This window comes from Artemia sp. Qi Xiang Cuo, chromosome 10 (genome assembly GCF_049724085.1).
Source record: "Artemia sp. Qi Xiang Cuo chromosome 10, ASM4972408v1, whole genome shotgun sequence".
NCBI classification, from domain to species: Eukaryota; Metazoa; Arthropoda; class Branchiopoda; order Anostraca; family Artemiidae; genus Artemia; species Artemia sp. Qi Xiang Cuo.
In genome coordinates, this window is record NC_142803.1 from 32428069 (window position 1) to 32454137 (window position 26069).

Genomic DNA, 26069 nt, shown 5'->3' on the forward strand with positions numbered 1-26069 from the left:
CAAAATCAAAACGCACTATTTATTTTATATGGTGGAAAAAAAGATCAAGACATAGCTATTGAAGTAAGACTTGGTCTTAGAAACTTAGGTAATATAACTATTTATGTATCAGTGCTGCCACATATCATACAGAACCTATATTCGGCCCTTTTGAAAATTAATTTTAAAAACTTTTTCCACAAAACTAGATTTTCAAAGAAAAGTAAAGAGCTCCATTAATCCAAAAATGAGCAAAAAAAAAAATTCAAATAATCTTCCGAGCGTAAAACTACCACAAATCACCATCAATAAATAAATGAAACCCAAAAGGAACAGAAATTGCAATGAATGACTGAGTCAAACTGGGTTTATTTGCACTTTACTGAAAACAAAATAAATTTTAAATGTTTTAACTTTTTGACTTTAATAAATGAAAAATTCTTGAAAATTTAAGGAATAAATAGCATTAAGCTATATGTATATTAAACTGACAATCCACGGTCTTTTTTTTCAGTAAAGTGTCAATTATGCTGGTATTGAGAAGGCAAGGGGGCTGTTAGTACTACTCATGTTAATTTTGCTTTTTTTTTTGTTTGTCTCGGGTAAATATTGTTTTTTCTGTTTGTTTTGGGTTTCATTTATTTATTGATGGTGATTTGTGGTGGTTTTACGCTCAGAAGATTATTTGACTTTATTTCTGCTCACTTTTGACTTATTGGAGCTCTTTACGTTTTTTGAATAACTTGTTGTGTGGAAAAAGTTTTTTAAAGTAATTTCTGTTCGTTTTTTGTTGACATAGTTTTTTTTGCGGAAAAAAATATTTTATCTCTTTATGGTTGTTTTCTATAACAATCCATAGTTTGGCTTGCTATTTGTATGTTTGTATGTAACTTTCACCATTGTTTAATCCTGACAAAAATAGCATTGTTTAATTTAATTTTATATCTCCTCAAGCGGACCTGAAAAAAAAAACATAAATTTTCTCCCAAACAAATGATATCTATGGTCTTTAACAACCTGGATACGTTTGGATTCTTTTGATTTATTTAAATCGCAAGAGCAGAAGTAACAATAGTATTAGCCCTGAAAGTTTCAACTTGATACCCCCAGTCGTTCTCGATATATTACTGAGGTGTCTTATTTGCAACCATACACACAGTGTCTTTTAATTTAGTTTTAAAGCATAAAGGGCCAATTTCAAAATTGGGGGGGGGGGTCATATACCAAATATCCCTAGAGACCTAGTTACTCAACCGTTCTAATACGCTGAACAAAATGACTGTTTAAAAATTTGGACTGGATGTGTTTGGAAAATGAATGGGCTTGAGAGGAGTGCTGCTTGCTCTCCAGTCTCTTTTGACTCTTAAAAAGAGCACAAGAAACTTTTGATTTAGTTCAACATTTGCCTAAACGTTCCTCGGAAATTTCATCTTAATACTCTTAGCTTGTCTAGTAGCAATAGTTGTAGTAGCAATAGAAGCAGTATGCACCTAGCCTCTTTGGTCTCTTCAACACACCCTTCAATACAAGTTGAAAGTTTAAACTTAATGCTATGAACCGTTCCTGAAGCATTTCTGATAAATTCTCTTAACAACCTGCGTGGGGATAGTGTGTTTCGATTCAGTTCCATACAGTTTCAATATTTCAATTTTCATTAGTTTTTTTCAGTAGCAGTAGTAGCAGTAGAATTAATAGTAGTAGCCTTAGCTTTAGTAGCGGTAGTAGCAGTAGAAATAGTAGCGTTAGTAGCAGTAGTAGCAGTATGAGTAGAAGCAGAAGCAATAGAATGCAAATATTTTCTTTTGGTTAGTTCAAATCTCCTAAAACAAGCCCTGTTAGTTTCAACTTCACACGCCAGACTGTTCCTGCAATACTGCTGTTACGCTCTTTTGACAAATTGCAAACAGACAGATTGTTGTGATTAAGTTCACCCCCCTCCCAAAAAAGGTCCTTGAAAATTTCACGTTCATACCCTTAGGCATAGTTCTAATAATAGTCATAGTTGTAGTATTTGTATTACTAATAGTATTATCAATAGTAATATCGGTAGTACTAATAGCAGTAGTGGTATTAACGTACTTTCTCTACAAGTAGTTGCAATAGAAGTAGTAGCTGAAGTAGTAGTAGTAGTAGTAGTAGTAAATGTAACAGTGATAGTAGTATTAGTAGTAGCGTGTACATATTGTCTTTTGATCAGATGGTTTTCCCCTTTTAGCATTCGCTGAAAGTTCCAACTAAATAATCAAATCGATTCTTGAGATGTGCTCTTTTGACAATGTGCCTGCATATAATGTCTTTGGATTTAGTTCAAATTTTCCCTCAATATTGTAAATGGAGTAGGCCTAGTATGATAGTAGTTGTAGAAGTGGTAGAGGTAGTAGTAGTGGTAGTTGTAGCAGATGTCGTAGCATGCAAATATTCCCTTTTTGATCATCTCCCTTATCATTTCCTGAAAGTTCCAAATTAATATACCCAGTCATTCACGAACTACGCCCTTTTGACAATCCATATAAACAGCACGTGTTTTGATTTAGTTCAGCATTCCCCTCAACATCCTCTGAAAGACTGAGCTATATTCCCTTCGCATTTTCGGAAAATAAAGTTCAAACATGTATGCCTTTCTCAATTACATATGATATATGTAAACAATGAACGAATTGCCGTAGTATGTATAGCCAAATATAGTAGTATGGGTCACATGCAAATATTTCCTTTTTGATCATCTCCCTTATCATTTTCTGAAAGTTCCAAATTAATATACCTAGTCATTCATGAATTGCGCCCTTTTGACTATCCGTATACACATAATATGTTCTGATTTAGTTTTCAACACTCCCCTCAACATTCTCTGAATGGCTGAACTGAATTCCCTTCGCCTTTTCGGAAAATAAAGTTCAAACATTTATACCTTTCTCAATAACATATAACATGTGTAAACCATGAACGAATTGCCTAACTTGTAGCCCTTAACCTCAAGACTTTGGGGAGGTTGACATCCCCAAAGACATGATTACTGCACTTTTCAACAATGCTGAATAAAAAAGTTATCTTAAAATTTTGATCGGATGTGTTTTGGAGAATGATATACTTGCGGGGGAGGGGATCGTTGCCGTCCATTCACTTTTGACTCTTAAAAAGGGCACTAGATCTTCTGACTTCCAATCAAACGTACCCCATCCGATCCGAAGTTGATACGACCATCCGTTCCATGAAAATCATATATGCCCAGGGCGTAACTTACAAACTTTGCCCCTGGTATCTGGAGGGTTGTGTCCACCCTGAAGGCATTGTTATATGCTCTTTGTACTATTGTGAACGAAATGCCTATCATAATTTTGATCAGATGCGTTTGGGGAAAAGAGACTGTCAAGGAGGCGGGGGGCTTGATCTTTTTGCTGTTTTTGAACAAATGGCTATCTCAAAATTTCTATCCGATGCATTTGGGGTAAATAGACCGTAAGGGGGGGGGAGCTGCTAGTTACCCTCTGATCATTTTGACTCTTAAAAAGGACACTAGAACTTCTGATTTGCAGTCCAATAATCCCCCTCCAAAGTTCATGCGACCACCATTTCCATTAAAACCTTGTATGCCCCCAGGACATAACTTACAACTTTTATTCTTAGGCCTATTGTGGGGGGGGCTGTTGTCTTCAAAGAAATAATTACTGGACCTTTCAACTTTGCTGAACAAAATGGATATCCTAAAATTGACAGTCCTCCATCACTATCGACTATTAAAAATGGCACTAGACGTTGCGATTTTCCATCTTGAATGAACCCCTCTCGAAGCTTCTGCGACAATTACTATACGAAGTGCCCTGGTCTAAAGCCATAAAAAAAGGGGAGAGGAGTAGCTGCACTCCAATGACTTTGACTCTTATTTACAAACAGGTTACAATAAATAAATAAACAAACATCTCATTTAAAAAAACACAATCCAATGCATTACTGCATGCCGGACAAAACCCGAGAAAAAAAAAGAAAAACACTTAAAAAGAGCGCTAGAATTTCTGATTGTCGGTCCAATGAGCCCCTTCTGAAGTTTATACGACCCCTCTTTCTACAAAAACCTTATATTCTCCCAGTGCTTAACTTACAACCCTTGCCGTGAGGGCTGTTGGGTGGGGATGGGGGGGGGGTTATATCTTCCCAATGCTTAACTTACAACCCTTGCCGTGAGGGCTGTGTTTGTGGGGGGGGGGTGCCATTCTAAAAGACGTAATTTCCGGACCTTTCAACTACGCTGAACAAAATGGGAATCACAAAATTTTGATTGGATGTGTTTGGGGAAATAATGTGCGTGGGGGAGGGCGCTTGTTTGCCCTCCAATCACTTTTGATTATTCGAAAAGGCACTAGCCCTTTAAATTTCCAATTGAATGAGCCACTTTTGAAGTTTCTACGACAACTCCTTCTATACAAAGTGCTACGGTCTAAAAAATGACAAAAATAAATGAATGAAAAGTAAGTAACACATTGTGCCCACATCGCTCTTTACTTAGGCAGCGCTATGATAAGTGGTAAACAAGTATTTTTTGTTCTTTTTTGCTTCCTGTTGCCTTAAAAGAAATAAATAATCTATCTATAAAATTCTGTCATTCCAAAATTTTGGCTTATTCCCAGCTGTGGTTATTATAAACATCTAGTAAAGTACTGTATGTATGCATCATCTTTGAAGGATAACAACGACTTTATTGCTAAAAAAAAGTTGTGGGATTATTTTTTAATTTAGTCTTGAATTTAAATCCAAATAAATGCTGTTGCCAACACAGAATATGGAAGTACTTCGTCCCATTTCCGTTTCCAGAAAGAAAAGTGCGATTGATAATTTGCCCAACTTTCGAATTGTGTTTACGTAACGTACATTCATCTTTTCACACTAGAAATTCCTTCTGGAAATTTCATGTACTTTGACCACCCCAAGGCCCTTGATAAGAGAAGACACCTCATTTTAAAATTACTATCTATTTATGGTATATCATATATAGCTTTTAACGGCATATCCTTCAAAGCAATGAATCAGAATATGTGAGAATGCAAACTTTGAACTTATTTGAAACATTTAAGGTTATAAAACATGCATTTTCCACATAATATTTTGAGATCAATCAGTTTTTTTTCTTTTTTGAACAGAATCATCAATCCATTGAAACAATATACCCTTCTGAATGGGTATTAGGATTAAAAAATAAACAACTACAAAGCATTTGACTTCGTCAAACCTTTGACTGTTTTGATATAGATGAACCATATATGGTTTCCGGTCTTTATGTTCCAATTTATGGTTTCTGAGGTATACATCCTCTGCGATTAGCCTCGATTCAAAATGCATTATGCACTTTTTCAAAATATGAATGTAACTGAACGTTTAAAACCTGCTTTTTTGCGCTTGATCTGTTTTGATTTTAGATGAAACTGATTTAGCAAGACATTTTAAAGCTTTTTTTAAATTAAAAAAAAAAAAAAAAAAAAAAAAAAAAAAAAACGGAAAGGCCGAGAAGAATGAAAAACCTTGTGTTGCTCTTAAATCAAAACACAGAAGAAAAAAAGATGCGAAAGCCCAATTATGGTTTAAGACTAGTCAGTGAAGATAGTGGGGCATTATTAAGTAGTGTGTTGTTGATATTGCAGGCTAGAATCGGCTCCAAAGTATATAGATGTGCCATGTGACCCAGATTGATGGGTCCTTTGAATTTGATGATTTCCATAAGAAATATTCTCCTCGCTTTTGGGGCTTTTCAATAATAAGAAAATGAGGTAGAGCAATGAAAAATACTATCTTTTCAAAAACAAGAATAAGAAATAGAGCCTGTCATTGATCCAATTTAATGTTAAATTTGTCTTGGTTTTATAAAGTAGGCATAAGCCGATGCACAATAACTTCCCTGTTAACACTAAAAGAAGTCATTTGAAATAGAGGGTTATTGGATTGATTTTAAATTATTTTTTTTTATTTAATTCCCTAGATTTAAATAGCAAAAGGACATTTAATAGTTGTGGGGGTGCTGCGAAAATCAAGAAGTTTACTTTGTTTTTACAGGAGAATATGCCTGAGCTATCTAAAAGATATTATTTTCCTCGCCGAAGGGATGCTTAACTTTTGTTGGTGTTGGTGATGGAATAGCTTTTCGATAAATTTACGATTTCAACATGTCCATATTGGCGCAACTTGTTGAGTTTACCACTTTAGTTGAGCGCCGCTTCGGTAAATATTCTATGTGCCGCTAGGTGTTTCCAACTCTCACTTCTGGGAAAAATCACAAAGTCCAGAATTATTTTCCCTGTCCAATTATCATAGTGAAGAAGAAGAAATAAGCTAACACGTGAATTTGGCCGCTTTTTTGCGGAGTCTGGATCTTTAAAGAGACCAGGTCTTGTGTTTCCCTCTAATCTTGAAGATAAATTATTCTTGTATTGAGATCCTCTTTGGGGAAGCAGCCTCAACACCTAAAGCTCACCGTCCTCGCCAGTAAATTGGCCCATGTACTTGAGTAAGCCCCACTTAACAGCCTAGTTTAGTCAATTTCTTATAAAATAAAGCAATGAGATACAGACTGTAGTGGCAAAACCATTCTGAAATTTGCTATTAATTATGTTTTTCTAGGAATTTCATGTCGCCTACATTTTTATTCGTATGGGAAATTCTCCTCGACCTGGAGCATGGGTTTTGGAGCGATCAGTTGATAATGGCAACACCTACGAGCCATGGCAGTTTTTTGCTGAAAGCGACGGGTAAGCTTTGCTTTGCTCTTAAGTACTGCGGTATAAAAAAAAATTGACTTTGTTTTAGGTGCCTAGAAAATTTTATACTTTAGAAATAGTTCATATTTCTAGTTTTCTATTTCATATACCGTGCATTCGTAATTTAAAATAAACAGCGTTATCAAAAAGCTTTAAGCCTCCAATTTGAGATTCTTCTCTTGGTTGCGAAACTGAAGCTCTGTGACTGGGTTTCGCTTTTTGCCAATTTTAGAAGTTAAAGATTGATTTCTGTGCTTAAGCTATGTTAAAAAAGTTGATTTTGATGATTACTGGACAGCAACATGAAAGCAACATGACAACATGCTGAAAAGAGCATGAGAAAAAATAGAAAAATAAGAAATACTCCCGTTCAAATCGTGGTAAAAAACAAAAACAAAACAAGAGTCCCGTAATTAGCCCCTCCTCTTAAAAATTTTCTGATGATACTCATGCTTTGAAGGTGACATGATTCATGCAGCTCCTGGAGTAAGGGGCCCAGATTTATGTCAAAAAATATTTTAAGACAGAGTCTTCATAAGTGCATCTTTGTGTAAACATTTACATGCTGCAACCTGCTGAAATAAGGGTCAAGCACTGCTTTTCAATCTTTATGATTGGATGGGCCGAAGTTAGTTGCACGGCCCTTTGCCTCCCTTAAATCTCCCCCCCCCCCGATCCAAATTCACAAGCCTAGGTACGGTCTACGTCTTTTGACTCCCGGTCTTTCAGAAAGTATTTAAGGAATGGTCCTAAAGAATTAGGTGTGAATTACTAAAAATAATTGAGATCAAAGTGTCACTATCCAAAATCAAAATACACTAAGAAAAATTCAACAAATAGTTATGTATTACACCTTGCTCGCCAGATTCTCAATGTGGCTGATTTTAGGGCCCTAAGAAGGGTCCTTGAAATAAATAATGAATGAAATGAAATAGATAACAAGCTATCATGTCACACTTTGTTGAAATAACAGTCTTGTAAGGATTTTAATAAGGATTATTTGAAGTTCATTTGAGACTATACAGTTTCAAACGTAACGCCTCTCCCACCCTAATCCATCCCTAAATTTGCATATATGTACATTACATGTTGTATATTTAGTAGATGTTTATTTGCTTCTTAGCATAGTTTGTATTTCGCTATTTCTGAGTTTGGTTAGAAACGCATACCATAGATGTCAAAATCCAAAATCCAGTGGATTTTGCTTGGTGAAAGTATTCTATGTGGATCCTTAAATCTGCCCAAGTTCTCATACAGGTTTGTCCAGGTAACCACTACCTCGTTTTTTTTTTTTTAGTTAGTAATATTCTATGTGCATAGTCCATACGCACATGGTAAGATTTTTCACTGGCTCTAACAAACATTTTACTAATTAATGCTTGTTTGTCAGTATCTGTCAACGAACAACTTTTTGTCAATCAACAACTTTTAGAAACGAAGATGATCCCTGAAAATGCTCTAAATTTTTTCTGATCCCATTTAGTTCGTTTATGTATCGAGCAAAAGTTGGTGCTTATTATTTTTATCATACTTTTCCCGCATAAACATAATAGATAATGAGCCCCCCCCCCCTCAGTATCCCATTTTAAGAATTTTTTTGCTGAAACTGGTTTCATTTGCATTTGAACTAAGTATTAAATTAATTTTCAACATTTCAGAGATTGTGCTGCCCTCTTTGGCCAAGAAACTCTGGGTCCAATTTATTCAGATGATGCTGCTGTTTGTGCGACACAGTTCTCGAAGATTTTACCTTTGGAAGATGGTGAGGTGAGAATTTTGTCCTTGCTCTAATTGACCCACAAAAAATAGATGGAGAGGAATGAAAAAAATTTGAATACCAACAAACCTAGTCTTCGAAATTTGTTTGGTTACAACAGGAAGGCCATTTTATGGGCACTCATGGGCATGAGCGCCCATAAGCTGAATTCCAGGGGGGGGGGGGGCTTACCTGGTCTAATTGGCACTTTTAATGCTACATGATAAAAATGTCAAAACAAAAATATAATAATAAGGCACCATCATTCAGCCAGGAGGGGGCTGCCGCCCCGTCCTGCCCCCCTTATGGGCGTCCATGCTCGTGGGGCACGTCAGATCTAAACATCTGAAATGTTTTCTATTCTAGTATTTTAAAATCATCTTTTTCCGCGAGAGGTTTTCCTTGATTGAATTTCCTCCTTCTTCCCCTTCTGCTCGTGCTTGTTCATGGAAATTCGCATTTTATACTCCGTCCTCAAAATTGTGGGATTCTCTTCCATAACCAAATCATAAAAAAAACAAAATTGATTTCAAAAATGGTTGACAGAGTAAAACATTTGGATTCAAAAATGGAAATAGATGAAGAAGGAAGAAGTCTGTCCGATTTTTCTAAGACATAAAAGTAGATTCTAAGCCGTGAATTTTGACTTTTTCAATGGAATAAGAATTTCTCTATCGCCTGCTTGCGTCCAGGTAAGCTCATGATTAGTTATAGCTTATGTGGAAGAAAATATGTTTGATAAGCTAGCATTCTTCAACGGAAGCTCGAAAATCAATTTTACCGAATAGTTTGTGGTAATGAACTGCAAGTAAGGAGCGACCCGGGCTACTAGTAACCGAATTTCTAAAAACGGCATGCACCCCTTTTTAAAACACATCCCTTCCAAAATTGAGAGGGATCTTGATGAAAATTACACTATCAAATTCGGCGGATCAGAGGCGGATCATTCGGCGGATTAGGGGTTTCCAGCTCCTATCTGCAATTGTTTATTTCATTTTCCTGAAAAAAAAAATCACGGATATGTGTTTATTCATTTTTTTTTCTTTGTGTTTTTTCCTCCAGGGGTCATCGTATTGAATTGATAGTCCTACAAAATCAGGAGAGGGCTCATTTAAGCTGAGATTGAAAGTTCTAGTGGCTTCTTTAAGTAGCCAAAAAGATTATGCCACGGAAAAGTGGTTTTTTTTTGCCATTTTATGGCACTAAAACTATGATTTTGCCCAACGAGAGCCAAATTGATATCGATAGAAATTCTTAGATAGTGGATCGATTTAAAAGTACCATGAATTAAAATCAAGTAGTTGCGGGCATGCATCAAGCCATGGCTAATTGTAGGAAGAGCCAAGACAGGTAGTCCGAGTGAGTGAAAGGCAAATCTGGGATAAGCTCTTTTTAGGATTGTATAAAAATGATGTCATTTCATTTGTTGATAGATAAGTCTATCTGTCACCGTCCATGTATTGAGCTTCCTAGTTTTAGAGGAAGTAATACCGTGAGGTGATGCATTCGTTTCTAAAAAGTCACGTAGTCCATCCAACATCAATGGTCACTATAGACATTTAAGTTCGTCGAGCACTTAATGTCTCATAAAGTTGTTTACAGTGCATAGTTGTGCATCAGCTATTAGGAGGGAGTGGTGTTGGGCTATTTTGTAAGAAGCTGGGGGGAGGGGTATAAAATGCCTGAAAGTCCATTTTAATGCCCAATCTGTCTAACTTTCCATGAGCCTTCAGTTTGATATAAAGAAATGTCCGAAAGGGGGTGGGTGGGTAAAGGTAGAAATTATTCTCTAATCTTCCTTCGTTTATAATAAGCCTGAATAAGGGTGCTTTATGCTCATAGCTCCCTTCTTATCCCAGAAAAAACTTTTTCTTTTGTAACATACAAGATACAAGGAGGGTGATGTGGAGTAATTTGTGGCAAAGTTAGGAAATTTGCAGAGGGGAGCGCAAGTGACTCCAGAAACTCTGTTTTTATTGACTTTTATATGGAAATATTGGGCTTTATTTTTTTTTTTTTTACATTAGACGGTAGGTGATACGGTAGTTTGACGGAACTGTAAGAAAGGAGCGACTCGTGCTAATAGTGATTAAAAATCCAAAAAAGGAGTCTTGAGAGCAGCACATACACTTAATTAATTGCAATTTTTTTGTGATTCCAAATATATAAAATTCATTGAGATCAAAGTCGCTTACTTTGCTCAAACAGCTCGTAGCAACAATCCTTGTGAATTTTAACCGAAACTGTAATAAAGTTTCGGTTACAACAAATTCACCAATAAAATTTATTATATATATATATATATATATATATATATATATATATATATATATATATATATATATATATATATATATATATATATATATATATATATATATATATATATATATATATATATATATATATATATATATATATATATATATATATATATATATATATATACTCTCTCTCTCTCTATATATATATATATATATATATATATATATATATATATATATATATATATATATATATATATATATATATATATATATATATATATATATATATATATATATATATATATATATATATATATATATATATATATATATATATATATATATATATATATATATATATATATATATATATATATATATATATATATATATATATATATATATTGAGGGCGCAATTATATCGGTATCCAATCTGCTGCATTCACAGAGGCACAGGTCCAGCCCTCGTGAAGGAGCAGGGTTGGATTTTTAGGAGAGGTATGACACAAGAAAATAAAGTATGTAGTCCGTAGTTTGGAGGTTTCCATGGCGAGGGAGTTATTTTGGACCCGGGAAGAGGGTCAGCCACCCCCTTCTTTTTATTTACCATGTTTGCATGGATGGCATAAATCGTGAATTAAACCAAACCTCTCGAAGCAAGAAAAATATCTTTTGATCTTGGAAAGCTGATTTGTGGGCCTTTCGGCAGCTCAAAAAATACTAACATCAAAATTACAATGGAATGAAGGAAAGTGTTGGTTTAGCATGTGTGAGTCTGAGAAGGATAAACAGGGAGAACGATTTGGTTTCGCGCCTGAATTACTTTTTCGGCTGAAATTGCTGATTTTTCATGTTCGAATGAAGAAGTGGTATTTTAGCGTCTGCTAAGATACACAGGAAGGAGAAAATGAATTCACGCCTGAATTTCTTAAACACCCTGGAACAGAGTGTAGTTATTTTGATGTCAGTGAAGGAGAAACAGGAAAGAGGAATTGAATTCATACCCGAAAAAAATTCATATGAGTGACGTCACATTTGTATACATTCAAAGAGCAAAAATTACATCATTTTTGCCCCAGGGGTGGTCGTATCGTTTTTTTATCTATGAAGCATGCAAAATTACAAAAGACGGCAAGTGACTCCGAACAGCTAAGGAAAAAGCTATGGAAAAAAAAGTAAAAATCACATTGAATTGCAAATGAAAGTGTTGCACAAAGAGACATGTGTTAGAAGACAAAGCAAGATTACAACATAATGAAGGAACGTCTTAGTTTAGCGTTTGTGAGTCTGTGAAGGATAAACAGGAAGGAGGAATTAACTCTTAGTATGTGTGACACGCGCAAAATTACAGGAGATGACAAATGACACGGAACAGCTAAAGAAAAAGACATGGCACAAGAAATAACAAAATTACATTGAATTCCAAACGAAAATGTAACTTAAAACTATAGAATAAAATGATAATTATGCTATTGCGTAATTTAAATGGTTCAGAAATTACAATGGAATAAAGGGTGTGTTATTTTAGCGTATGGAAAGGATAAACAGGAAGGAGGAATTGAATTTACTTTAGGATTTCCAACGCGTAATTCAGCTATTCCAGAGAGCGTAGACATTGGGCTTTTCCTGGTTTTTATTGAATTATATAACAACCCAATTAAACCAAAATATAACGACTGGGGAAGAGCTGAGAAAGAAGTGTTTTATAGTATATATGACATCGTAAAATTCCTGTGGATATGTTTGACTTTTGAGCGCCTGAGTTTTATTCTAACATTTTTATTACTCCTTTTCAGATTGTTGTATCGCTGTTAAATAACAGGCCGTCAGCAAATGACTTTTTTAATTCGAGTGTGCTCCAAGAATGGACCAAAGCTACGAATATTCGACTTCGTTTCCTACGGGCCAAAACTCTATTTGGACAGCTCATGAACGCTCAGAAAAATGATCCAACTGTTACGAGACGAGTAAGTTTTTTTCTTGACATCAGGACCTTATCCAAGAGTTGGAGGGGGGGGCGAGTAAAAACTGTATATCAAAGTCCATATAAACATAATGTAAATTATTTCCCATAACATCGGGGATTTTATAGGTATTTACCTCAATGGAGATAAATTTCAGACCTTTATGTAAATGGCTCCTTTAAAGACACCTCCTTCCTAAGTGAGCATTTGTCTCTATTTCTAGTTTAGTTGTTATTAAGTAATGTTTATTTTTTATCTAATTCCAGATCATTCCATTATCAGTTCAGTTCAGTTCACCCACAAAGTTCAGTTTAGTAGGTATGTAATTATGTATTCGTCTATTGTTTGTATGTCTATTGTTAACTTAGTGTTTATTAGAAACCCTAGAATTATACTGGACATACTTTCAAAATCACTAGGTCATAAATCTGATTGCTGTCACGTGTACACAATGTCAATGTTAAATCATTGGCTGGGGTTGTAAAAGGAGGGCGTGGGGGGGGGGCTGTAAAAGGAGGTTTTACTTTTTCTTCAGCCATTCTGTTGTCAAACACCGGGATTCTTACATAGTTTCACTCATTCTGGGCAGTCGGGCTTGAACTTATTGGTAAGCTCGGTTGATATTGTTACTGAAGTAATTTAGTTTATATATAAAATTCAATCAGTTGAAAAACCAACGACATAAATTTATAGCTTGTGATTGCCATTTCCTCCCTTTCTTGAAGTTTCTTTCTTAGCTGAATTATGTCATTTTTTTTTATCTTTTCTTAAGGTCGTGCTTTGACAGTCAAACTTAGATTTATGTGGTCTTGCTCATCAATTTATGTGTCAAAGTTCCTATTTCATGTTTTCAACTTTATTAAAGTAATATTGCTTGCGCTGTGTATTGCATTGTTTGGTATAGGCTAGTACAACTATACCAAGTAGACCTTGAGCTTTGACCTACACTTTTCATCCCAGTTAAGGCCAATAGAAGCGAAGACGCTTTGTAATTTTGACCAGCAGATTAAAAAATCATAAGATGGCTTGTAGGAACACAAGATATTTGTCGTTATGTTTTAAGCATGACAATATAATAGAGGGTAATTTAAACAAAATTACTTTAGCAACGATAAAGAGAAAACGGCAATTATTTCATATCTGGTTCCTTTTTTTAGTTTTTCTACTCAATTCGTGATATTAGCATTGGTGGCAGATGCGTTTGCAACGGCCACGCTAGCACTTGTGACGTCACTGATCCTAGGGAGCCATATAAGCTACTCTGTAACTGTCAGCACAATACTTGTGGTGCTCAGTGCGAATATTGTTGCCCAGGATTTGTTCAAAAGAAATGGAAACAATCAAAGGCTGGGAAACCTTTTGTCTGCGAACGTAAGTCTATTTCTAATTAGTTTATGTAACTATATATACTAGCAGCATGGAATACAATCTAGCTTTTCTTCTTTTTAGTACAATCAAAATTGAATTTGCTTCTGCCAGTTCTCGCTATAGAACTTATGTTTAATTAATGTCATCTCTAAATGGAATAAAAGTTGAAATTAGATTGAAGTATTGTTAAATCATCAAACAACTGAACTATACGAAATATATTTTGAAACATTTACGAGTTGGAAAAAAAGAAGAATCGTAGTGTGAAATCTTGAATCCAAAAATAATGGTAAACTGATAATAGAGGAAATTCAAGTTCATCTCTATGGAAAAAAGAAGAAAGAAAGAAAAAAACACGTCAGCTTTAAGTATAAGCAAAATCATGATAATTTTATAAACCTACTTAGAAATAGTAATTGTATTTATTTGAAGTTTTTTCATTTATTTGAAGTTTTTTCATTTATTTTGCTTCACATCAGTTGGAAGTTAAAAAAACAAAACATGTTTATGAAAGGGAATAACGTTTCAAGTCAGGGATCAAACATTTAAGTGAAATTCAAATTCCCATAAAATAAACTTAAGATTGTTTGAATCGTTTCAATTCTATGTGATATTGTTACACCTGTCAATGGCGTTAGTAGTTAGTTCTTTTAAAGCCACGTAGTTTTTTATACTCTTTGTCTTGTACCCGAAAATTATATTTTCAGCTAAATGGACGAGTTGTCCTGCTAAGTAATGTTTGTGATTTTTATCATCATCTGTCACTAAACAAACTCTTGAAACAAAACTCTGACTGACTTAACAAAACTCTGAATTTGCCAAGCGATGTATTGCTTAGAAAAAGTATATAAAGATAGATTTTTTTTGTCAAAATTGCATTTCATTTAATGTAATCGTGTGCTATATATGAAAAGCACGTATATATAAAAAATAGCTTTAAAATGACCCCTCAAATGATTTTTCAGTGCCTCACTAGTGGCGAAGAAAAAGAAGGAGACACATTAGTGCATTCCCTGCCAAAAAGTGACTTTCCTTGTTCAAGGCGGAGTTGTAATTATTTTGAAAGGGATTTTTGACCATGTTTATTCCAATGGTGCAATTTTTCGATCCGACGCCATCTAATACCAGTTTCAAGAGTCTCAAGCTATTTTTCGAAATTTTCGTAAAACATTTTTCGCAATGAACTTCACCATTAAGGTTTACAATCCCTGAATAACAATTGCAATCCCTGAATAAGCTTCAAATGGCGATTCTTCCTCACTTGACATTTTCTCGAACATTTTTTTTTAATTCTCGGATACCTAAGGGCTAGAGATCGCTCTTCCGATGCAAACATGATCTGCTTAAAAAAAAAAAAAAAATATCTATAGAATTGACCAAAAATTTTATTCTGTGGTTGAAATCAGTGGCACTGTTAGGGAAGAAGATGACAATCCAGTAAATTTAGTATAGAAATATTATTAATTACATTGGAAAGAAAATACAGTTTCATAGTGTGTAATTTCATAAGATGGTTAATATACAAATAAAATTACCTCCATTAATCTTGGCTCATTCACTAGTCATTAGAAATTTACTCAGAAGAAGGGTGATACTTATGCCTGTAGAACATTGAGATATTCGTTATGTCAAATCACTTTAAGTGTCAGACGCTTGAACTTCAAACATTAAATGTCAAGTGTCAACTTTGTGACTGTGCCGTGGATGAAGCTGCGCCTAAATGCTCTGGCAGTTTCGGTTAACTATGACTATCTTCCAAATAATTAACATGTCTTATGAATTTTTTCAATGCTGTGCCCTCCCCTCTGACCTGAACAAGGCAGCTCTTCTGAAACAATATTGTATATACATGCCTGATCTTCAGGGAAGGTTTGTGAGCTTATGGTGTCCCAGAAAAAGAAAACATACAGTTGACGGAGTAATTATGACATGTAATTGTAATGACATATGTTAAACTTTGCGCATTATTCCATCTCTGTGAGTCGAGGTTTAGCTATAAAAGTTTGTTTCTTCTCCTTTCCCATTCATAAATTTCGAAGCTCGACTGGGGCCTTTATCACTGAAATCGACATACTTTGTTTATCATTCAAAAATTTTAGAAATTTATTCAAGTTCATTAATTCTTCAATGATAATAGTAATATTTATATCTTTTTTTAGCTTGTAATTGTTTTGGACATTCTGACGAGTGTGAGTATGACGAAGAAATTGACAGAGAGAGAAGATCCCTTGATATTGAGGGTAATTATGAAGGCGGGGGCGTTTGTCAAAATTGTCGTGACAACACTGAAGGAGTCAATTGTGACAGATGCAAATCTGGATATTTCAGACCTTATGGGAGACTTTTAAATGCCACGGATGTTTGTGAACGTAAGTTTGCTCATTTTGTATATTTTATTTGCTTAGAATTTCCTTCGCTCCTTCCTTACGTTAGTTTATATTTTTCTTTATCAATGATTTTTTTTTAACAAGAGATAATGTGCTGGAAGACTCGTATCGCTTTGTGGGTGTATATAGCTTGTCCGTGAGGGTGTCCACCAGACTGCTGGGCGGAGGTTCTTGCCGAAGTATCTGGTATGGCCTTATTTTGATTCTTTTCCATTGTCTGAAAATTACCTTCATTTTGGTTTCTTAATTACTTTTACATTTTTTTTTAACGTCAGTGAAAAAAACTTTCATATTAGGTGATTAAGCCCACTCGTTTTCAAAGTATTTTAATAAAGAAAAGATAAAAACAAAATTTACTTTAAATTCGTATTAAATGCATCAGGCTTGTCCGAATTCTGAAAATATCGTAAGGAAAAACTGAATAAGTACACTAATTATGATATGTAATTTATAGCCAGGCAGACCCAGCTGAATCGAAGCTTAGCCCTTAAAGGCATATTCTCTCCATTCCCCAGATAGCTGAGCTTGCATAGTCACACCACTGACACCCACCACAAGCCAGGATTTGACATTGGTAAGACCAGAAACCGAATCCACACCATGAACGACTTAGGAATCCAACTCCACTGTGCCTTCCACTCAGTTAGGGTGGCTCGTAGGTGCGCTAATACAAATAAAACTTGAAAGATTAGTATGACGAACAAAACATTGGCCGTTTCATAATATTAGCTAGGATTATGGAGTAGGCCTTGATAGTGCCTCATGTTAAGACCTTATTGGGTGGAGTCCTGTGAGAGGAGAAACGGGTTCGGGATTAATTGGAGACTGTAATTTATTTGATATAGGATCCTAGACATCATTCATTCGAACTTTGTCTGATCGTGTATTATGGGACGCAACACCCATGTTCTTTTTTTAGATATCTGTTGTCTCTTTGACAATGGGGTAAAAAGAAAAAAAAAACTCTAGGAAGGTTAGGCCAGATTTTACAGATTAAGGATAATAGATTGCCAAATATCATTGTTTTGACCATCCATCTGCGGTCAATTGAAATGCATGCCATCCCCAAATGGGATGGAAAGTGATTATAAGAGAGAAAAACATGGAACTTTTTGGAGGGGAATAAAGAGTCAAATTTGAAATAGATTTGGGCGGAAGAGGAGCTTGTGCAGGTATGTTGGTCTGAGGCGGCTTGGTGTTGCAATGAGTTGTTAGGTGAAGTAGTAGTACTTTCTATCTAAATTTTGGCTTCCAGTTCTCTGGACTGATAGATAATATTCTGATTTGAAAAAAGCATATGATGAGATCTCAATGTGACTGATCAAGCGTCAAGGCTGTATCTAGTGAATAGCAGGCTGTACATATGATTGTGCAGTGTCAAGCCTGATAATAAATTATACAGATTGGATCGAAATCATTGATTCAGAATAACATTGTTTCATACATAGCTAAGTGTGACCTAAAATACCACTCACATTATATTAATCTGGCCGGCCTTAAACTTTGCTTGAAATGATGATAGTCCTAACGACGAAGTAAGAAAGAGTAACTATGATGATAATAGCCATGCAGGTTGAGACGATGTCTAAAGTTAGGAATAAGATTCGACAATGGCAGTAACATAATCGACAGTATAATGAAGTCTCGATAATGTCAATAACGTCGACAACGGTAACACCAGCGACGAAGTTGACGACCATGGTATTAGTGATTATCAATAATGGCAATTTCTGGCCTCATGTCGTTTTGTGGATATCGTCATCGTTAATCAACAAATTCAGCATTGTTAAGTTCATTCTCAACACTGCCATCTTTAAATCTTTTTTTTTCAGATTAATATTGTTTATATTTTCCAAAAATTGGTTCAAAGATAAGTAAAGAGCTATATTAAAGCCTAAGATGAGCAGAAAGTTGTGACTGCTACTACAGTTTGTGACTACTACTAATACTTGCGACTACTGCTACTTCTTACGTAATGCTACTTCTTACGACTACTACTACTAATCGCTACTACTACCATTAGTTACGACTACGATTACTACTTACGACTCTAACTACTATTTATGACTACCACTAATACTTATGACTACTACTAAAATTGCGACTACTGCTACTGCTTCAACTACTGATTAAGTTGAAACTTTCAGGGAATATTGAGAGGGATTTGAACTAAATCAAAAGACACTGTATGTATCCGGGTTGTCAAGAAGGCATATCTAAAGTATCTCGGAAATAGCTATGGGAATAAGCCAACTTAAAACCAAGCGTATTTAAACAGTTTTTTTTTTGTAATTTTACCATTGGAAAATGAGAACGAAAATACTTATAAATCTTTAAAATCTTAAATCGCTGAGTTTTCCAGAAATTTATATCATTATATATTAAACATTCAGCTTATTTTCAGTAGTTCTTTCTAGTGATCTCGATTTTTGTAGTTATTTTTTTTTTGTGTTCGAAAAATTAAAACACACTGTTCAAAGCAGAATGAGAGGAGAGGAAAGAGGAGAGAGACAGTAGCCAACTCCGGTTTGTTGTAGTTTATTTTCGTTTTGAGTTTGACTTGAGTATTCATTTGAATTTCTACTCGTTTTAAGATTTATTTATTTATTTGTATCAGTATCCATGATATTTTTGTTTGTGTAATTAATTTGGGTTTAATTCGCGGATTTAAGAATCGAGTTGTAACTTTCAAGGATATTTTTTTACGGGGGGGGGGGAGTGTTTAAAAAATCAGTTAATGTAGGATTAAAAAGTTTTGCGCTGGAAGGATTTTTTTGCCAGGGATGGAGGATGGTTATGGCTGAAAATTTTATGTGTAGCTTTCACCTGAAAGTGTTTGCGTTATAAGCCCCAATGATATTAGGATTTATTCATGTCTAAGTTGCGAGGAAAATCAAATGACAGTGTATGGTACGAGGATATCAAAATATCGTATTTGCAATAATCTCTAAAATTGCTTGGGGTACCAAGTTGAACTTTCAGTGAGTTTGAAGGGGGGACAAGCGGACCTCGGATTTTAGCTTTGGGAAGGAACAGAATAAAATCTAAAGAAACTTCATTCAGGTTATCAAAATGGTATATCTACAACATTTCGTTTACAAGAGATGGGATTGAGCTGAAATGTTCGGAGTGTGAGGAGGGGGGGCGAGGATATTTCATATTTTTACTTAGAAGGGAGCTGTGGGTGCCAAAGACTGTGTGTTTCCAATCTGCCTTACATTTTTCCTCTCCAATCAGCTTAAAAATGACATTCATAAGTTTTTTTTTGTTAAGGTGGACGCCTATGCAGAAAGCAAATTCGAGGTTAATTTTGCGTGCATCGATTTATTTTGCCCGAGAATGGTTCTAAATTTTTGTTTTTTGTCTCTTGACAAAACTTTTGATAACTTGGATATGGAATGAACAGAAAAAAAGTGGGTAAATAATGCATGAAAGGCACAGGTTTTTTCTTAGGCAGTGATATACAGCGCTGCTTCTGATTACATTTTACATTTTTATACACATCTATACATGTATAAAATATAAATTTTATTGCTAGATGTATTGTGCTTCAGATGATCAGAGTAAGCCTATGACTAAGTGTTTGTCACCTTGACAAGGAGAGAATGCTCCACAGAAGTAGATAGGTTTTGAAATCTGAACAGTTTCCTTTTTTTAGCTTGCGCGTGTTGTGTATTCTATTCTACCGGTAAATTATTTGCCCAGCAAATATTTGTCCAAATCCATGGTAAATGTAAATTAATACAGTATTTCGATTTTATAACATTTTTCTTGGAATTAGCTGGATGAGAAAGGCCTGCTATTTGGATTGTCTTAACTCCCAGTTTACTCAATAGAAAATGATTGTCTTAACTCCCAGTTTACTCAATAGAAAATTCTTGTAAAGCCTTCGCTCGGAGAAATCAATTAATTGATTTGATTGAATAATCCCTTCAGAAAGCTGGATTCAGATCTTAAGTATGAAATACTCGTTTTCACTCATTTCCTATGTGTATTGTCCTTAAGGTGATTAGAGTAAACATTTGCCTAAGTGTTTTTGACCTTGAAAAATGGTAGCACAAGGAGAGAATGCTCCACAGAAGGAGATTGGTTCTGTAAACTGAATAATTTTTTTTTCAGCTTGTGCGTGTGATGTTTTCTATTCCACCGGCAACTGTGCAGAAGGTTCTGGGAAGTGTGAATGTCGTAAGGAGTTTCAAGAGCCTGATTGTGACCGATGCTCGTTTGGCTATTTTGGTTATCCAGACTGCCGACCATGTGAATGCAGTATCAATGGCACACGAGTTCCTGTTTGCGAAGTTGGAGGTGGACAGTGTCCCTGTAAGGAGAATTATGCCGGCAAAGCTTGTGATCAGTGTGCTGAAGGATATTATAATTATCCTGAGTGTATTCGTAAGTTTTTTGTTATGTTCTATGAGCGTTTGATAAATGGAACTTTCAAAATTAAAGGAGGGAGTGCATTTCCATGTCCCGATTGTCTAACTGTCCATGGACCTTCAGACAAATATAAAAGGGGTGTGTGTGTGTTTAGGTGGGGTTTGGAGGGTTGGGGGGGGGGGGTTGGAGCTAATCTCTCATCTCCCTTTATGTAGACTAAGTATGAATAAAGGTGTTATGGAGTGATAGCTCCTTTCTAATTGCAGAAGATATTTTTGACATTCATTTTAAAGCTTCGGTTAGCTAAAATAACTCGCTTGATATTTCATAAATTATGTACAGTGATGTTTAAGTGCGCATCAGCTATTATAAAGAAGGGGTGCCTGGTCATTGTGTTTCAGGGTGCCAGGTGCCTCAAAGAGCGCATTTTTATACTCAATATCCTAAATATTCCTAAGTCAATATCTTAAATCCTCCATATACATATAAAATGAATTGTAAGAAATGGAAGGGGACAGAGAGTAGTAATTGATGCCTAATTCCTCTTTAGTCCTCTCTGAAGTCCCCCACCTCTCTGAAGTCTATACGAACATCTTCCATAAGAACCATATATGCCCCGAGGGCATAACTTACAACGTCTGTCCCTGGGCCCTGGGGGGCTGTGTCGACCCTGAAATTTTTGTTATCTGATCTTTGAGCTATTTTTTTTTAACAAAATGGCTATCTCAAAATTTTTATCGGATGCATTTGGGGAAAAGGGTAATTGGGGGGGGGGGGGGGAGGGGTAAGTTGTCTTCCCATCGCTTTTGGCTCTCAAAAACGGAAGTAGAACTTGTGATTTCCAATGAAATGAGTGCCCTCCAAAGCCTAATCGACCATCCCTCCCATATGAAGTGTCTGAAAAAACAACAACATGGAAGTCTTATGGCCTCTACTATAGGCAACACTATAGCGTTGTCTCTGATATGCATGAACAAAAAGGATTTGTAATTTGGTCGAGAAATGGCCGAAAACATTGACTGCAGTTTGACCAAAAACGCGACAAAGTCTATTAGCCAATGTAAAAAAAAAAGTTAGCTAATAATTTCCGCGGATACGACCAATTACTATCACATGCATGAACTAAGACGGTTCGTAATTTAGCTGACAGTCGAGCTGTAATTCTAATCATAATAATAGTATTACTCTTATCTACATGGACTATCATGAGTGTTAGGAGACTTGTCAGTTTATCTGGCCTCCCCCAGGCCTTTCAGCGTGTCCCCAGGTGGCGATAGGGGAACACTCTACAGATATGTAGGGTACCTCCATAGGAGGCACGGACCAAGAGGGGACCTTATCACTGGGGGTCCATAATAAAATCTAGGACACCCTCGCCCTGGGTCATAAATACAGGCGGAGGAGGAAGAAGGCCCCTCGAATGTATACTCAAAAGGACCCACTGTTTTGTCCACAAGTCCCATGAGTTGTAAACCTTCTCCCAGCAATGGGTTAAATTGCATGGTGATGCAGAACACCATCGCGGGAGGATGCACTATAGGGGGACAACTGCGGCAGGGCGTGAGAACCAGATCTATGGACAACAGCCTCTGCAAAGGGCTGCCTCGACCCTTTTGGGGTGCCTGCAAGACTGGAGACCTTACGGTCAACTCTATTCCCACTTGAGGAGTGGCACCCCTTGAGGAAATTATAGCCTAGTAAACGACACAGCATTCACACGGGATTATGATTAATGGACAATTCTTCTGAGCTTAGTATTTTTTGATGGGTGTATGCGCGCTGAAAAAACTCTTACTAGCTGATCTATTTATTATGGGTTACCTCCCTGTAGTAGCTTAATATTTGAAGGCATGGATGTATAATGAGACAGAGGTAATAGAATTGAGACTGTCTGTGCAGGATTTCGACTCTTGTTGATAGATGAGCCTCGCCAAGTGCGGTAAATCATGTTGTGAACCAGATGGACTCACGATTACACAAAGCCTCCATTCATCAGCAGGTCTCACGGACTTCTTGATGTTCGGTTCTAAGCCGGCTTAAGTACTTCGTTGTAGACATGAGAAGATATGTGATCCCCGTCCTGCACTGGTATCCGGGATCATTGCTTTTCCTGAGGTGAAAATAATTTCAATGATTTAAAGAACATGAAATTGGAACTTGGAATGTTACGACATTAAAAAATGACTATCGTATCAACATTTTGACTGACGAATTCACACGATTCGAACTAGACTTATTAGGAGTTTCAGAAACTCATATCCCAGGGGTAGGAAGCATGAAATTAGGTGATATAGAATTTGTTTACTCAGGCAGGAAGGATGGGGTACATAGACAGGGAGTAGTGCTCATGATGAATAAAGAAGCTGCTAAGTCTTGTTTAGGCTGGGAAGGTATTAATAATAGAATACTAATTGCTCATTTTATGACTAGAAAGTTCAGGGTATCAGTCATAGTAGCATATGCCCCTGTATAACGGACTGACGGAGATACTAGGGACTCAGATGAATTTTACTTACAGTTACAGGAGCAAATAGACAAGGTCCCAGGTAGAAATATGATGTTATCACTGGGAGATTTTAACGCCCATATCGGTAGAAAAAGAGATAGATGGTATCCCAGCCTAGGTAAATTTTGTGTAGGAAAAGAAAACAGTAATGGATACAGACTCTTGCAATTTCACAGGTATACCAATCTAGTTATAACAAATGCTGAGTTTGGTCCTAAAATGGCTCATAAGTTAGCATTGTATTCAAGTGATGGTAAGACAGCAAACCTTATTGATTACGTTATAGTAAACCGAAGACTGGCAGGATCAATACAGGATACTAGGATTTATAGGAGTGTTGTTATTGATGTTAAAAGTAAAGATCACCATCTAGTAGTGTCTAGGGTTAATTTAAAGCTGAAATTTAGGAAGGGTAACTACCTCCCGGAAAGTTATGATGTCGGTAGACTCCAGGATGAAAATTTGAGAGAAACTTTCTAGGAACAGTTGAATACTAAACTTCTGAGTTTAAAATTTGACAATGTGGAAGATGGTTGGGTAATGAAAAGATTGATCAGGTGGGCAGCTTCACTTACCTTGGTAGTATTATTAGTAAAGATGGTGGGAGCAGTGAAGATGTTAAAAATAGAATAGCCAAGCCTCAGGATGTTTTTTCACAGTTAAAAAAAGTCTGGAAGACTAGAAAGATAAGTCTGCAAACCAAGTCTAGAATATTAGAAGCTACAGAGATGACAGTGGTCAGATATGGTTCTGAAGCCTGGACACTCCGAAAAGCGGATGAAGATTTGCTAGAAGTTTTTCAGAGAAATTGCTTAAGGATTGTTCTGGGTACCCGGCTGACTAACCGTATTTCAAACAATAGGCTATACGAAAAATGTGGTTCAATACCGCTTTCTAGGGCTATAATGAAAGAAAGGTTGAGGTGGTTAGGGCACGTTGTGCGGATGAAGGATGACAGATGACCGAAGATTGTTCTTTTTGGCCAACCGTCTAGAGCTAAAGGGAAAGCAGGGCGTCCCCGTCTGGGGTGGGAGGACGTCACAAGGGATGATTTAAGGTAAATAAGAATTTTGTGGGCGGGTGTAAAAAGGGAGGCTTTGAATAGATTGGGGTGGAGGAGGAGTGGCGTGGCGTAGTAGCTGTGGGGTGGCGTGCGTAGCTGTGTTGGCCTCAGGCGGCTTGGTGCTGCGGTGAGTTGTTAGTAGTAGTAGTAGTAGTTTAATAAGTCAAATATGGCTTAGGCCATGGATGCACTAAAAAATACTGAGTTCTGTTAGGCCAACGGTACTTTGAAATTATCAAATAGTGGACTTGTTCTGCGTCAGTCCTGGATATTCCAAATATTAAAATCTCATTTGGCAGTATAATTGCTTGTTCTGTTTGTCTAGTATTGCGTTTATTGGTCTTTTTATACTTACTAGTTTATAATGGGCAAGATGGGTGAACATTTAAGGTGCTGTATCGTCTTAAGGTAGGAAACTTTTCAGACAACCTTCATTTGTACCCAGGGGATATTAAATACTCTTGGAAAATAATTACCACTAAGCCATCATAAGGTGCATGGGCGGATCCAGTTTCTTTTAGGGGGGAGGGCGCAGAATAGGTTGATCTGATAAACTTGCGTTAGGAGCAAGTTTAATTAACGTAAACTTGAGTTAATTAAGTAAATTACACTGCTTTAGACTACGCTAAGGGGGGGCGCCCCCTTGCCCCCTCTGAATTCACCACTGATATGGTGTGCTAGGAACCCATGATTAAGAGAAGACTACTAATCGCATAAAAAAAAGAAAATGAAGAATTGAGCTGTAAGCCAAAAATTTTCTGATATGATACAGGAATTTCAATGGCGGTATGAGCTCTCATTAGAATCAAAATTTGAATATTTTTGGAATGGAAGCAGTTCAGGGGTGGCCTTCATAATAATAAATTTTTTTATTGAGAATATTAGGGGAAAGAACACTGGATCAAAAGCTTGCCCGATCTCATAGAGATGGTTTATCCGACTTTTAAAATTAGTTCTTCAACTCAACTTGTTTTTAATTTAATTAGAGAAAATCTAATTATATAATTGTGATCCTTGCTGAATTGTAACTTATTTTGAACACCACCGTTCGAAGGCTATATTGTGTAGTTTTAATGGACTCAGGTGGCTGGCCTGAGGTGATGAGTTGTCAGAAAAATAGCAGTAGCGTGTTAACCTGGTGAACAATGCAAATTTTGTGCCGTGCTTTGAGAAAAGGACGTAGGGCAATAAACCCAGTTTTTGGACTGTCAGTATTTTAATGGTTTTTCTTGTTAGGATATGTTTTTTGGCTATTAGTTCAGAAGCATGCCTAAGATAGGCAAGACTTTTCTGTTTATGAATTAAAATCTCTAGATTAACTCTTTGACTGACCTCCTAAACTTTTTTTGTACTAGAACAGCAAAAAAAGAGTACCTTTTTTTGCTACTAGACTTCTTCACAAAAGAGCTGCCTGGCTGAGAAATTCGTGATTATTCTCCTTTTTCCGAAAAACTCTCCAAGACTATGGAAAATCTTGACATTCTTTCTGAGTCCAGAAAGTACGTCTTAAACGTACTTTCTGAGTCCAGAACAAATAAAACAGGACATTAATCGAACATAACTCCTTTGCTTCTTTCATAAACATTAAGTATTATTTTCTAAGCTATTATGGTTAAAATGAGCCTATTAAAATTTCATATTTGCATTTAGATTCCCAATTGT

General features: G+C 36.0%; 1 protein-coding gene across 1 annotated transcript in view; it reads left to right on the forward strand.

Annotated features, from left to right (window-relative positions):
- LanA (laminin subunit alpha) overlaps positions 1–26069 on the forward strand; it is a 217498-nt gene that overhangs the window by 25940 nt on the left and 165489 nt on the right. The window contains exons 3-8 of the mRNA XM_089095354.1: positions 6583–6710; positions 8378–8486; positions 12539–12709; positions 13864–14077; positions 16234–16443; positions 20581–20853. Of these exons, the coding sequence (XP_088951480.1) occupies positions 6583–6710; positions 8378–8486; positions 12539–12709; positions 13864–14077; positions 16234–16443; positions 20581–20853 (1105 nt within the window). The remainder of the gene's footprint in view (positions 1–6582; positions 6711–8377; positions 8487–12538; positions 12710–13863; positions 14078–16233; positions 16444–20580; positions 20854–26069) is intronic.